The 15,826-nt window shown below is 38.0% G+C and overlaps 1 protein-coding gene across 1 annotated transcript; it reads right to left on the bottom strand.

The window, feature by feature from the left end:
* Positions 1–8,391: 8,391 nt before the first annotated feature.
* On the bottom strand, positions 8,392–10,164 carry LOC149847711 (uncharacterized). Its single transcript, XM_090009347.1, has 2 exons — positions 10,151–10,164; positions 8,392–9,985 (listed from the first exon to the last, which is right to left on the bottom strand). Exon 2 carries the CDS (start codon positions 9,690–9,692, stop codon positions 8,541–8,543), a length of 1,152 nt encoding a protein of 383 aa, XP_089865473.1. The 5' UTR covers positions 9,693–9,985; positions 10,151–10,164; the 3' UTR covers positions 8,392–8,540.
* Positions 10,165–15,826: the final 5,662 nt, after the last annotated feature.

The following is a 15,826-nucleotide window of genomic DNA, read 5'->3' as shown; positions in this document are numbered from 1 at the left end:
TAGGTGTGTCTTATCATCACAAATTTTTTTCCCTCTCTCTGCGAGAGAGAGAAACGATTCTGCGAGTCAAACTCAACCAAAGTTTTGAAAATGGTTTTTGAAAATTACTCGCCTCCATTTTGAAAATTTGTGGAAAAAATCTATGGAATGGGATTCGCCTGTCGGTACTAGGTTCAACCGTTTCTGGTGCCTTTACCAGGATAATTGAACCAAGGATCAATATATGCTTTGACTAAGTACAATTATCTAGTTTATGCTCTATCTTCCTAAAATACATAGAGAATCAAGCATGTGTTATGAAATTTTGAAAAGATGCAAGTTTGAGAAATATGATGTTTGCTTCTGATATTTGAGAAATGCTTGAAATATCATTGGAAAACTCAGAGTTTTTGAGAAAATTAATTTCTGAGAAAGACTTAGAAAATTCTGAGAAAATCAATTTCTCTGAGATGAAATTGGGAAATGAGTTTGAAAATGATGCAAATTGAATGAATGAATATGAATTTGAAAGATATGTTTTTGGAAATTGAGAAAATCCTTTTGAATTTTGAGAAATGCAGTGCAGTTTTAAAGTTAGCCTAAGAATGTAGGCTGAATGTGGTTAATACGAAGATCACAAATCTGAGTTTCATTCGTATTCTGACTATGACCATAAATATGAATTTCACCGAGTTTGTCAACTTTCTAAGATCTTGTGCACGTGTCATTCGTGTCAACCGTAGTGGATTTGAAATAAATGCACGTGAATCATACATCAGATATTGAAATTTACAGAATTAAAATATATGCAATGTAGTCTTATTCTATGCAGGAAATGTAACTCTTATTCCAAATTATTACAACTTAATATTACATTGAATTGAATAAAGGAAAATAAATAAAAGTTTTTTTCTTGAATGTTCCTGCAAAACTAGAAAACATGTTAGCATAAAAATGTAGGTTTATCTGGATTTATCCGAAAATATTGAAAATTATCGGATATTATCCAAATGTAAACCCAATTTATACCTTCATGATGTAAACATAAATTGATGAAATTGAATTGGAAATATAAAAATGAGATTTGAAAATTCGAAATTGGGGTCAAAATGACCAAAATGCCCATGATAGCAAGACTATGGCCTTGAAATAAGGGTTTCTTAGAAAAATATTTTGTAAAAAGGAGATTTTGAAGTTCAAATGAAAATAAATCAAACATAATATGATATGATATGATTGAAAATGTGAAAATCAAAGTTTGGAAATTCAAAATTGAGGTAAAATAACCAAAATGCCCCTGATAACAAGACTATAGCCTTTAAATCAGGGGTTTCTAAAATAAATTTTGTAAAAATGCAAAGTTTGAAATTCCAATGAATGCAATTGATATGAAAATCAACTATAATATGATATGAGATAATGATATGCATATTAAAACTCTTAAAAATGCAAAAATATCACAAAATTGCCGAATTTCGCTTGAGTTTCGCTTTTGATTTTAAAAATTAAACTAACACAAAAGGAAAATGAGCTTGGAATTGGCTCAAATTTGGCATGGACACATAGACTAACTTTAAAAATAGAATAGAATCCGAAAATCTATTTTTTGATATTTTTTTAATTTAAAACCCTAAAAATCAAGATTTTTGCCTAAAATTCTAAACCTAACCTAATGACAGCAGAATTTCGGGTACTAACCTACCATAGAAATGCCCCAAATTTTATGGGGTGACAGAGGACAGGTAGGTAAAGATTTTTTCCTTTTTACAAATTTTGATTTTGACCTATGGTCGAAGCTTTACAGCTTCAGCAAGTCGGATCAGAATCCAGCGACTCTGGAATTTAGGGCAGACTGACAGGTTTTCACAAAAATTCAGGGAAAAATGGTAAACAAAGACCAAAACCTCAAAAATTTTAGGAGAATGACCCCGACACATAGAGGAACAATTCTTTTTTTGACTATTTCTACAATAGACCTACGAATTGGATGGACACAGAGGTTTATCATACCTCTAATTCTGATAAAATCTAACTAATAGGGATTTAGATAATGAATTTATAAAATCTAGAAAACTAGTAATCCAAACCCTAAAAATTTAAAATTATGAAAAATGGTAGAGGAGTTTATTAGGAAAAACTCCACTGTTGATGGTTTTGACATCCGACCTACAGATTGAAGCGACACAGTAGATTAGGGTCGATCTAGACCCTAATAGGCAGGAAACCAGATTTTCACAAGGGTGTGAAAAATCTGATTTTTGACAGAGACTGGATCTTCTTATAAAAATCCAGAAAAATACCGAAAAATACTAGGTCTTAAAAGGGATCTACAATATTTTTAGAGGAGGATTCAGATCTCCTATGTGGGAGATCTCGATTCCACAATTATGCTAAAACAAGATTCCAAATTTTCACATGGTTTAAAACTCGAATTAGCATCTGATTTGTTAAAGGGGTTTCGAAACCCAACCGGATCTAGGTTTTTGGCAGGATATCACAGACAAGTAGGTGCATTCATAAATGAATTTTCCAAGATTTTTGAACAAAGATATATACATGCACTAACAACTGGACTCTACGCATAGATTGGGATACTATAAAATGTTAATAAAATTACACTAAAGTAAAACAACCATTAAACTAAGAAAGAAAACTAAATGCAATATCAAATGAAAATGAAACATGCAATTTACCTAATAATGATCATAATGCATGAAAAACCTTAGGGAGATATGATTGATGTTCTATGTTAGCCATCGAAATGAGGGATCCTATCCATTGGTTGGATGGATTGCCTCTTTTCCATGGCTTTACCATGATGGAACCGATATTACCTATTGATTTAGATCTATGCCATGAAATCAATATGAATTCAGTCTTGATTAGGCTCACGTTGCATTTATGACAAAAAGAAAAAGAGAAGCGACTCAGGTCATTACATGGTAAGAAAAAAAAAGTCATTCATATTGTGAAGAGGAAAGACACCTTACCTTGAAAAGGGAGAGCTTGGATCGGCTAATGGAGGTTTTCCACCAAAGAGGTCCTTACGTTCTCCCTTGCAATAGATGGGTTCGTTGCCGTCGATGGAGAAGGTTGAAGATACTGAAGGCTGGGCGTCTTCTTTGTATGGGCTGAAGAATAGTGGCTAAAAGTGAAGATGGTGGAGGTTGAAGGTTGCTGGAACCGATTGCAGAGGGGGCTGCCAAAAGTGCTGGGGGTGTTGAAGCTGTGGTGGCACGCTGGCTGGTGGTGATGGCTGCTGTAGAGAAGCTGAAAGAGGCGCCTTCAAGGTAGATAGATCGACTGCCTCCATGGTTGAGAGGGAGCTGGAGCCGTGGGCTGAAGGATGTTGGAGAGTGGCTGCAGTTATAGCACCGACTGAAGGTTGAAGGAGAAGACTACACCAATTAAATGAAAGAGGAGGAAGTGGTGGCTGGAGATAGAGTTGGGTTTGAGAGGTCTGAATGGGCGTGAATGAGGGTGCAAGTGAGAGAGGGAATTAGGGTTGGAGAGAGAGAGAGAGAAAGAGAGAGAGAGAGAGAGAGAGAGAGAGAGAGAGAGAGAGAGGGGGGGAGGCTTGGGCGTGTAGTCCCTTGGGATTTGGAAAGGTTCCCACCTTATGGTGGGGGATGGACCAAAGAAGGAAAGGAAGAAATGGAGGGAAAAGAAGAAGAAAAGGAAGGGAAAAGAAGAAAGGAAAGGGGAAAGAGAAGGAAGGAGGAGAGGGAGGGAGGAAGAGGAGAAGAAGAAAAAGGAAAGAGGGGGGCTGGTCGACCAAGGGGGGAAGAGAAAGGAAGAAGTAGAAGGAAGAAGAAAAAGAAAGAAAGAAGGAGAAGAAAAGGAAGAAAGAAAGAAAAGAAGAAAGGAAAGAAAAAGAGGAGGGAAAAAGGAGAAAGGAAAGAAAATGGGGAGAAGAAAAAGAAAAGAGAGGAGAGGGCTGATCGACCCCCTTGTGGTCCCACCTCTCTAAAAAAAATAAAAATAAAAATGAAAAGAGAGTAAAAGAAATATTTTTTTTTCTTTTTCAATGAAAGGAAATAAAATTCATGGTGGTGCCACCTTGGAGTGAACCCAGAGTGATTTTGAAATTCATTTGGAAGGTCAGAGGGGTAGAATGGTCTCTTAAAAAAATTAGATAAAATGAGCAATTTTTGACAGTTTTTAAAATGAGCTCAGAATTTGAAGTTTCGTACCCCGTTGCGAAGCAAATCCAGTTCAGAATCCGAAAAACTAAGTTTGAAAAGAATCCAGATTGTTTTCTTGAGAAAATATTTTCAAATTTAGAATTCTAGGGGTAAAAATATTAATTTTGGAAACCCAGGGTTCAAAGTTAAACTTTGAAAACTTTAAAACTCAAATTTGGATTAAAATTTTCAAAACTGGAGTTCTGGATCTTGAAAATGAAATAAAATGTAATGAAATGTTATGAAATGATAAAAAATGATGAGAAATAGTGAGAAATGATATAAAATGCCATGCAAAATACTAACCCTGAATGAAGAATTTTGGATATTAGACCCCGACTGACAGTTATACGAGTTCAAAAAATGGTAAAATTGATAAAAATCGCAAAATGGTTCAAGAAATGGTTTTTGGACTCTAACAGGCCAGAGTGACACTGAAGATTGAGGTTTGAGCTGGTTTTAACTGAAATGAACTGGATTGAGTTGGATGTTAGAGTTTCAGAATTCAACTGGACTGACAAGATACTGACTCGACTGAACTCCAAGACTGCATTGTCAAGAAAAGCTGTCATTTTTAGAGAAATGGTGAGAAATGGTCACTGAAATGAAGTAAATTACAAATCATAGTCGGGTTTGAGCTGGAACAAAGATCAGTAATACTGAGATTAACTAAAACTGAAGCTCAAAAACTAGCTCAACTGACTAGACTCAGCTCAATTTCAGCTGAATGAGCTGAAATGGGCTAAAATTGGCTCCTAGACACTTGGAAGTGGTTTTAAACTAAAACTGGGGAACTTGAACTCCTAATGAGCTCAAATTAGACTCTGAGGAATAGGATTGACTATGAATGACTGACTCAGAGACAATTGGCTTGGATTTGAGTGAAAAATTAGCTCATTTCTGAAGAAATGTTCCCATTTTGGCAGAAATGGTCAGAAATGAACATAGTCTGCTCATCGTGAGCTCAGATGAGCTTGAAATGACTGATGTTCTAACTGTTCTGAGCTTACAAATGAGCTTGGTTGACTCTGACTGACATGGGTCTAGGATGACCTAGGGGTAAAATGATAGTTTTCCTAATGAAAGTGATAAATTGGTAATTTCCTAAGACAAACTCGGGGTTGGCACTGCACGTGGGGTGTGTCTGAAAATGGATGATGAAAATTTGAGGTGTTTACAGTGTGTCGTGTCCTCTTATATGATATTTCTAATATAAAACTATGCTATTCATCGTGTCTTTGTGACCTACGTGAGGTGGGAGGCATTCAAGGTCTTGATCATAGTGGGCCTAGGCCTTGAACCTGTTGTCTAGGTTGGGGTCCTAGCTTGTTGAAGTTCTGGTCTTAGTGCAGGTCCATTTGGTCTTGGTTTCAGGTAGTTGAGGTTGGGCCCTAATCATTTGGGTTCTAAATCTTAGAGAAGACGACGACCAAGGCTCCATTTTTTTTTTAAAGGCAAGCTGGGGTTAGGCAGACTCCACCAGTTATTATTAACTATCATTGGGTTTTGAACCTGCAACGTCCCATCACAAGGAGAAGTGCACTGACAGCTCCTACCAGCCACGCGGAGCCCCGTTGGTGACCAAGGCTGCATTTGAGAAGAGGGCAGTATCGGTCCTAGCCATTTCATGGTGGAGGTCTGGATGTTAAGTAGGGGTTGACATCAGGTCAAGTACCTGACCCGAGATGGGCCGGGTTTTGGCTGCCTTGTGCTGCATGAGCCCAATAAGTATTGTTGGGCCCAACACGGCCCAACCAGTAAGCAGTTCAGGTTTCGAGTAGGGGCAAAATGAGAACTCAATGGAACCCGACCCATTTGCTAGTGGGGTCTAAAGGGCCAGGCCTGAAGCTGATGGTAGTTGGGTCAAGCTTTTGGCACGCCTGGGTATGGGTCAGACCTGTAAACCCTAACAGATAGGGGTTGGGTCTGGGTGGCCCGGCCCGATATCCACCCCTAGTGTTAAGTTTAGCACCTGTTCGATTCAGTTCTCGTCCAGATTCCAATGAACAAGAGCACAAGAAAGGAGGGTGGTCTAAGTTGTGTTTTTGGAAAAGGTAGAGGCTAAGGCAAAAAGAAGACACCCACCGGGTTTGCACACCTAGCTATGTCACGGTGACATGCTATTTATAATGCCCATATTGGTGATACCGGATACGATATGACACGGTGACACATTCCTGACATGTAGAAACGATTTCATTTATTATAATAGTTTTCAATATTTTTAGTAAAAATTTTACAAATTTGTATCTATATACTAAAGTATCAAGAAATAGTTTTTAAAGTTAAAAAAATTCCACACGCACCTTTTTTTGTTGAATTTTTTTTAACTCGCTTATTGGTTCATACCCGTATCTTTGTGACATAGTAACTAATTATCCAGGATAAGAAATCCTTGTTTGGCATAAGCCAAGAAAATTCCTCTTTTAATTATCAAGCTGGGGGTAGCCAGCCCATGATGGAATTTAATCCCAAATTAAAACCACTCGATTTAGACGATACAAATTTACCAGTCCAAAACTAAGAAAATACTTGAGGTTTGTATATATCATTGGAACAAGTTGGGGGCTTGTCAAATTAGCAGGAGAAAATAAAATGAAGAAATGAGGTATCTACTTTTTCAGCAGAACCGTCTCCAACAATGCTAATGTTCTAAGAAAATATCTTTTTGGCAAATTTTTAAGCCACATAATAGATAAAATACCATTCCTTATTGTGTGTCAATATTCATGTTTTCTTTCCTGTAATGAACTTGTTCACATTCTGATGCATGAATTTTCATATTTGTTTGTCAACATGCTGTAGCATATATAAGGATGCTCAACTTATCAAGGCAAAACAAGTGCAGAAATTTAAATATGAAGCTGCAACTAAATAAAAATTAATAGGAATTAATACCAGCGGTGGTTAATGGATTTTTCAGTTGAAATTTCATAATTTGCAAATTATAAGAATTTACCAATTGATTTTGTATTGGTGGCTAACTTAATTTTCATCAATTCCCAATTGATGGGGTAATACAAGACACTAACCCATAAGGTAAAGTACTTTTAATTCAGACAGACTCTCATAGAAGCTGGTCTTTGCACAGTTACTAGCTCCACATATTGACTCAATCTAGAAATAGCCTTTTTTTTTATTAATGATCAATGGAGGATAGATTACATTTGAAGTTTGCAGAAGTAGGGGAAGAGCAGGCCTCCTAGCCACCTTTTTTTGCCTAGTTATGTTCCAGTCAGTAAATAGTCCAAGCAGAATTCCATCTGCACTTATCAATTAAATTAATAAGGGAATGCAGATGACATAAAAAATTTACCAAGACAGATGAACTGAAGATAACTCTTGGTTAAAAGAGGAAACCAAGTTTCAGGCACTTATAGGACAATCCAAGAAAACCCAGTTATACAACTAATCACAAAATCTAAATCCAGAATTTAAATGAAACAATTGACACTGAATACTTCGTGAAAGTGGCACTTTATGGCAGTTTTAAAAATCTAAATCTGAACATAGAAATAAATAATGCAATATTTTACATATATGTGCACTATAAATCAGCTTCTGCTATGCGAGAGAAGCAGCAAAAGTTCAAAATTACATCAAATAACCAGGAAGTAGGTCTGGGCTACTAGAAGAGTAACCATGTTTTGCACGGCTTAGCGAATAACTATACATTGGCAAACAAAGGGAGTTACTGAAACTGAAACTATATTCATGGCAACTTTTTTTTTTCGACAGAGAAAGCTGGGGTTAGGCAGACCCCGATCAGTTATACAACCATACACAACCATACCATTTGGGGTTCGAACTTGCATTGTCACACACAAGGTGACGTGCACTAACTGCACCTGCCAGACAAGCGGAGCCCCCGTTGGTAACATTCAGTAAAAGACAGGAAGCTAATAGACAGTTATGGTAACATTATCTAGGCAATAAATTAATAAAATGAATAGTAACACCAAGTTATACCTACCAACTTCTTGCATCATTTTTTGCTGCCAGTTTTGTTCAATGTTCAATTGATTAATTCTTAAGTCACGAAAATCTTTTGAAAAAATTATTCACAACATGTCATGATGTGGCTTCAACTCTCTTCCTACATCATCACAAAAACTACAGTCATTTGGCTAAATATGCTGAACAAAGAGTTTGGGCTGCATTGATTCTAAATTTGGCTTTCTGATCCAAATGTGGTAGCTAACTTGGTGCACAAGAGCTTGCCAACTTCATTCAAGATTTCTTTCAGGTACATCAAGAGAACAAATGGACAATAGAAAACATTCAAATCAAGATTTCTTTGTTTGCTTGCAACATAATGATAATTGATCAAGTGCCACCGTGCTGTACATCTGATTAGTCAAAAATGGAAACAAAAGTTTATGAAATCCATAAGGGTAGCGAGTCCTTGACTATAGGAGAAAGTTTCAAAGGGTTTTTGGTTCCATCCACAAGCCCCATAACTTCTTGCTCTGCTGCCTCTGAAGAGACACACTCTGTCAAAAAGCAGTCGGCCTTTAAGTCATTGTTGTCTTCAGCCATGTCATGTGTTTCTGCAGCTTGCATGGCACCAGAAACTTCACATATATTTGTTTCTGCAGTAGGTGAAAATCGGGATAGCGTACTTCCATTGCCTTCTCCTGCAACCTCTTCAAAGGAACTGCTACCAGGAGATCTTTTCCTACACATCTTCATTAGTTCATCCTCTAGAGCTTGCCTTTCTAGTTCCTGCTTTGATATAATCTCACGAAGTGACATAATCACTTCTTGGTCATAGAGATGTCTCTGCTTGGCCTCTCTTTGGTACTGTTGTGCCTGCAACTCGATCATATTTTTCTCATTTTGCAGCCGCAGTATCATCACCATTGCCTCTTGGGCAGCAGATGCAGCAGCCTTTCTTTCTTTATCAAGCTCCAAATAAGCAGCAGCACGGTACCCTTGTTCTATCTTTATTGCCCTCTTCAGTGCAACATAATCCAGTTCGCCGACATTTTTATGACATTGATCACTTTCCAACTCTGCTAGCCGCATATCATCTGAAGTTTTCTTTCCTAAATCTGTCTCTTCATTCTTGTCCTCAATCAGATCCCGCATCCTAATGCCGCTATTACCATTTCTGCATCTCCCACCAAGAAAGCCTTCACAACGACCACTCCTACAAGTATTATTACAAAACTGTGATTTATTTCCAGATTCCCCTTCTCTCTCGTTAGTAGAATCTCCAATCCCATCATGATTCTCCATAAATACCCCCCTTGAATCCCCAAAGCATCCGTTCGAGCAACCCTTTACACACCGAAGGTATCGATGCCGCCGATCGCATTCAAAGCCATCCACTAGATTCTTCTCAAGTTGACTGTAACACTTATTCAGTGACTTGCATTGACTATTGATTTCCAAAATTTTCCATCCCAAGAAAAATAGCAAAACCATAACCACCACATTCGACATAAAGGGGTCATAAGTACCAACACACCTGCATTCAAGATTCCTGCTTTGTTCTACACAGCTAAATCCTGGTATTTCTGCCATTTATTTATTTCTCAACAGTACCCACAACCCAAATTCCTCGCATCAATCACCGAAACTAGAAACAAAAAGAGCAGTAAAAACAACCCAAGAACTTCATCTACTAATCTTGCTTCAATCCCCAAAAGAGTATCAAATCAAGGCAGCATGCAAGAACTAAAACAACTACACAGTAACTCCATTTATATTCTTAATGGTCTATTTTCTTTTTCATTTTTTGATGAGATGGGTGAATTTCTCAGCGAGTATCTTCACAGATAAACGGATCAATGAAAGAACAGAGAAAAAAGACCACCCTACAGCCACAATACTTCAAACCAATAGTGCACGAAGCACTAAAAACAACCACAAAGTACCCAACATTTGACTTCAAACTCCAAAGAAAGATCACTCTTCGAGATCACGAATGCAAAGAAGAACCAAAAACTGCACAAAGTAAGAGACCAAGAAGAGAAACTTACTCGACCCCGTGGACTGCTCCATATGTAGGTAATGGGTTGTTATTGGGATAAGGACGGCGTGGGTGGAACCATAGATGCCATGAGAGAGAGAGAGAGAGAGAGAGGGAGAGAGATTCTTGATGGGGTTTTAGAGGGGCGCGTTGCGGAAGAGAAGGTGCGGTTATCTCTCTCTATAGATGATTGGCTTGGTTTGTAAAGGGAAGGGAAGCGGTGCGTTATCATCGGCGATTCAATGACGTCCTCTACCGTTTGGAGAGAGAGAGAGATTTACCGTCTGTCTAATCTCTCTCTAGAAAATTCCATATAGAGGAACACAGATTTTAACTGAACTTTTTTTTTTTTAAGATCTCAAATCGAGTGATTTGACATCTTCACTGTCTATTGCTTCATCCTGGTCCTTGTGTTGTGTACATTCGGCAGATCACTTGATCTGCCCTCATAAAAAGACAGATTTTAACTGAAATTATAAACAGAATCTCACTCTTGAAGAAATTTCAACAGTATAGGAAGTTTCAATTTTACCCTTTGTTGTTCCATTAGGTAAGCGGACCCTTACAAATAAATTTAAAAGTCAATAAAAAAAAGCACAATTAGAGGATAGCCGCCGGTCAGGAGGATGGTCTTTCCAGGACTTCCTCACCCCCCTGTTCTAGCTATTTTGGTTAGAGATCTGGCAAAAAAACCGAAGATGGAGGGCAGCCCGGTGCAGAGGCACACTCAAAAGTGTGCCATCTGATGGCACTTGATTTGGCCTCGGTAGTCCCACGGTGTGGCCCGGCTTGGGCCTTCGGTGTGCTCCCGGCTAGAGGCATGGCCGGGGGCCGGGGGCCGGGGCCCGGGGACAGGGTCTCCACCCCCGCCCCGTCTCAAAATTAGAACCTCCATCCCCGCACCGGAAAGGATTTTAACCTCTACCCCCAGCTCATCCCCGTTTCATGTCCTCCATCATCGGTTCAAACGGGAATGAGGCGGGGCGGGGCCCCATTTTCCCATAGTCGATTGCCATCCTTTAGAAGAACTGGGGATGGGGATGGGGGAATGGGGATGGGGCGGGGCATGGCTAGGCGGGGATGGAGCGGGGTGGGGAAAAGTGTAAGTCCATTCCCACCTCCATCTCCGAAGGGGGATGGATTTTAACCTTCGTCCCCACCTCCATCCCCGTTTCATACCCGGTCCAAACGGGGCGAGGCGGGGCAGGGCCCGCTTTCTCCCAGTCGACTGCCATCCCTACTCCCGGCTAAACTCTAAATAAATAAATATGTACGTGTGAGAGAATATTTATAAATATTACCATCGGGGTCACTTGTCTGGTATGAACTTACACATTTCTGAAATGGACAAGCGCACAGACCTAGGTCCAAAATGGATCTGACCCACATATTCAGTTTTGGATTGGGATGTAAACCGGTTGGACTCATGTCAGATCTGGCATTATTGAGTCTGACTTAATTGGATGCAGCATAACTGGACCGGATTCAAAGTTGTACGAGGATCAACCAAAATAAATCCGGAACCGAATTGTTTAAAAGCCCATATTTCATGTATATGGATTCAGTTTTTTCTTGAATTTAGACTCGGATTTGGATGTAAAACATGATACTGAATGTGTCCGATTACCAATGGAATCCCATTTTGGCTTGTGAATCACTAAACGGATTTGGATTTGGTTGGATGTATCACTTGAATCCTATCCGTTTACATCCCTAAAGTTTTTCATAACATATATCTTTATTTTGGGTCAGATATGTTTATTGGGGTCCAAGTTGAAACCAAATAAGTATTATGGTGGTCTGCCTCAAGTTCACATAAAAATCAGCTTGTTCACTCGTTTTTGGGCCTCTCTCAGTCACGGTGGAGTTAAAGGTTGGGGCAGAGAAGCTTTTGTAAGCACTGTGGTCAATATTGGTGGCCGATAGGCATCGTATCGCCAGAAAATCGATACGATACTGACCTGAATCAGTGATTAATTTTTTAATAAATATAAAAATAACTTAAAATTAATTTTTAAATATTATTCCAATGTTTTCACCACGTGTCACATTCTGATTGACATGTAATGTTTTTTAAATTATTTTTTGGCCGATTCAAAATGATACACTTACACATGATTCGTTGGCCAAACGATAGAGGTCCGATTCGGATACCGACAACATTGTTTGTAAGTGCTTTGTGAAAGGGTTGAAACTGAAAATAGATGCATACCTCCTGCCATGAGCGCAACGGAATGAAGATGATGTTGATGAAGAACGTCAAACACGTGAGGAAAAGGCCTTTCAAAGCTCTCATAGATACGCACCAGAGATGGGCACCCACAGGCATGTGCACTTTTTCTATCTAGTGAGTTCTGGGGACCTATCTCTTAAAACTATATATACATATTCCTCAACCCATCGTAGAGGAATCCAAAATGGATGGGTAACTGAATAACTAAATGGGATGTGATAGGGATTATCTAGATTCAAAATGTAACCCCTTCTTAATGTGATGAATATGGGTCATAACCCAACATTCTCCCACTTGTCCCAATTTATCACAATTCTGCAATCCCCAATCAAAGTCTTAAACAAGAACTCCTAATGACATGAATCATGGCGGTAAATACTCTCAATTGAATATATTCTTCCATGTATCACATTACCATTAGTTTATCCTTGAATAAGTTCTTAAGAGAGACAATGATACTTAATTAGCAAGCTACTTAAAAGTTCACTTAAGGTCCAAACAATAGCAATAATGAAACTGAATTGCTTTCTATTCTTCATAATGACATGTCTAAAATGAAAGCATTAACAAATGAGATCAACATAAACGATGACATGAATCAAGTATCAGATATCATATATCCAAAGGTACACAAAGTCCCATACGGGTTACATGTTCATTAAACACTTTTGGCGCCAATCCCTTCGTCAAAGGGTCTGCAATCATGAACTCTGTACCAATATGTTCAATAGACAGTATCCGATCTCACACCTTATCCTTCAAAGTTAGATATTTAATATCAATACGCATGCCGGCTCGCGTAAACTTATTATTCTTGGAGAAGAAAACTGCAGAGGAATTATCACAAAGTAACTTAAGAAGCTTCGAGATGGTGTCAGCAACTCGAAGACGAGAAATAAAATTCCTCAACCAAATAGCCTATGGTAGTGCATCATGACAAGCTATGAATTCCGCCTCCATAGTGGAAGAAGCAATAGTGCCTTGCTTTCCACTCCTCCATAAAATAGCACCCCCATAAAGTAGGAAGATAGACCCTAAAGTAGACTTCCTATCATCCGAGCATTTGGCATAATCTGCATCTGAATAATCAACTACCTCTAAATGATCAGTCTGTCTGTATGTGATCATGTAATCTTTCGTGCTCTGTAAATACCGCATAACCTTCTTTGCAACTTTTCAATGATCCAATCCAGGATTGCTCTGAAATCTTCCCAGCATATTCACTATATAGCAAATGTCAGGTCTCGTACAAGTCTGAGCGTACATCAGGCTACCAACTGCTGATGAATAAGGTATGCTTGTCATTTGTATTTTCTCTAATTCATTCTTCGGACATTGTGCCAAACAAAATTTATCTCCTTTAATAACAAGTTTAGCTATAGGTGAGCAGTTTTGCATACCGAATCTTTCAAGGACCCTTTTGATATAACCAAGTATTCATTGAGTTTTGTCTATGTAAATTTCAATGCCCAAAACATAAGAGGCATTTTTCATATCTTTCATTTCAAATTTCTTAGAAAAAAACTGCTTAGTATCATGCAACATGTCCAAATTATTGGTTGCAAGTAAAATATCATCCACATAAAGGACTAAAAACATAAACTTGCTCCCACTTACTTTAAGGTATATACAATTATTCACAATGTTCTCAGTGAAACCAAAAGAGGATACCACATTATTGAACTTAATATACCATTGACAGAAAGCTTGTTTGAGCCCATATATGGATTTCTTAAGCTTGCAAACAAGGTTGGAACCTTTATCTGAGATAAAACCCTCAGGTTGTCGCATGTACATCTGTTCATTTAGGTCTCTATGCAAAAAAGTTATTTTCATATCTATCTGATGAAGCGCTAAACCGAAATAAGCAACTAAAGCCATGATTATCCTAAATGAGTCCTTCTTAGAAACTGGAGAGAAGGTCTCATGGTAATCGATGCCTTCCTTTTGAGTGAATCCTTTGGCTACAAGTTGAGCATTATATCGATTTATATTGCCTAATGAGTCGCTTTTAGTCTTAAAGACCCATTTGCAGCCAACTGATTTGGCTCTTTTAGGCAACTCCACTATATCCCAGACTTGATTTTTAGCCATAGATTTCATCTCTTCCTTCATGGCATCATACCATTTTATGAAATCACTCTCACTCATGGTTTCTGAGAACAATGTAAGATCTTCATTAACCCCAATGTCATAGTCAACTTCCTACAAGTAAGTGACATAATCTGAAGCAATTGCAGGTCTTATCACTCTACCATATCTTGTTGATCTTACCCTTTGTTCTGTATCCTGTAAGGATATAGGAGTATGATCCATTGCTTCAGAGATGATTGATTCTTCATTGGGTTGTACATCATCGATTGATTGTCCATTTAATGCCTTACTCTATTGAATAGAGCAAGGCATTTGAACAACAACCATATCACCTAAATGTTTAGGAACTGAAACAGATTCTTGTATTTTCTCAAAATTTATATCTCGAGGTTGTACACTCCCACTAATCTCATCATTCTCAAAAAATCTGGCATTTCTTGCATCAATTATTTTTGAAGTATGAGATGGACAATAAAATCTGTAACCCTTAGACTCATTTGGATAACCAATGAAATAACTACTGGTTGTCTTCATGTCAAACTTTTTCTCATGTGGATTCCAAATACTGACCTCTACAAGATAACCCCAAACATGTACATGTTCCAAACTAGGTTTCTACCCTTTCCACAATTCAAAAGGTGTCTTTTGAACTGCTTTAGTAGGAACCCTATTTAATATGTACATTGCAGTTTTCAAGGCCTCACTCCACAGAGATAAAGGGAGAGTAGAATTACTAATCATACTCCTATCCATGTCCATTAATGTTTGATTCTGCCTTTCAGCTACACCATTTTGTGATGGTGTACTTGGCATTTAATATTGAGGTTCAATACCATATTCTTTAAGGAATCTATCAAATGGACCAAGTTTTTGTCCATCATCATGCTTTCCATAATATTCACCACCTCTATATGATCTCACTATTTTGATTTTCTTTCCTGTATGCCTTTCTACTGCTGATTGATATTCCTTAAAAACATCTAGTGTCTCAGATCTCTCATGCAGTAGAAAGAGATACATATATCTAAAGAAATCATCAATAAAGGTAATGAAATATTTTTGACCATCAAGACATAGAGTAGAAAATAGTCCATAAATATCTGTGTGTATAATTTGTAAGAGCTCAGAGCTCCTTCTGGCACCTTTAGTGGTATTATGATTAGTTTGTTTTCCCTTAATGCAATTTACACATACCCCAAAGTCAGTGAAATCAAGAGTTTTAATAACTCCATCATTCACTAATTTCTTTATTCTCTTAATGGAGATATGTCCCAATCTCTTGTGCCATAACATTGATGACCTACCATTATCACATTTACGTGTTATGCCAACATGCAAAGTTAAAAGGGTTTGTTCATA

The sequence above is a fragment of the Nuphar pumila genome, chromosome 1 (genome assembly GCF_984573655.1).
Source record: "Nuphar pumila chromosome 1, dmNupPumi1.hap1.1, whole genome shotgun sequence".
NCBI lineage: Eukaryota > Viridiplantae > Streptophyta > Magnoliopsida > Nymphaeales > Nymphaeaceae > Nuphar > Nuphar pumila.
This window is presented reverse-complemented; position numbering and strand designations above follow the sequence as displayed.

Coding starts and splice junctions, on each gene's coding strand:
- LOC149847711 (XM_090009347.1), bottom strand. CDS start 9,692: ATGGCAGAAATACCAGGATTTAGCTGTGTAGAACAAAGCAGGAATCTT.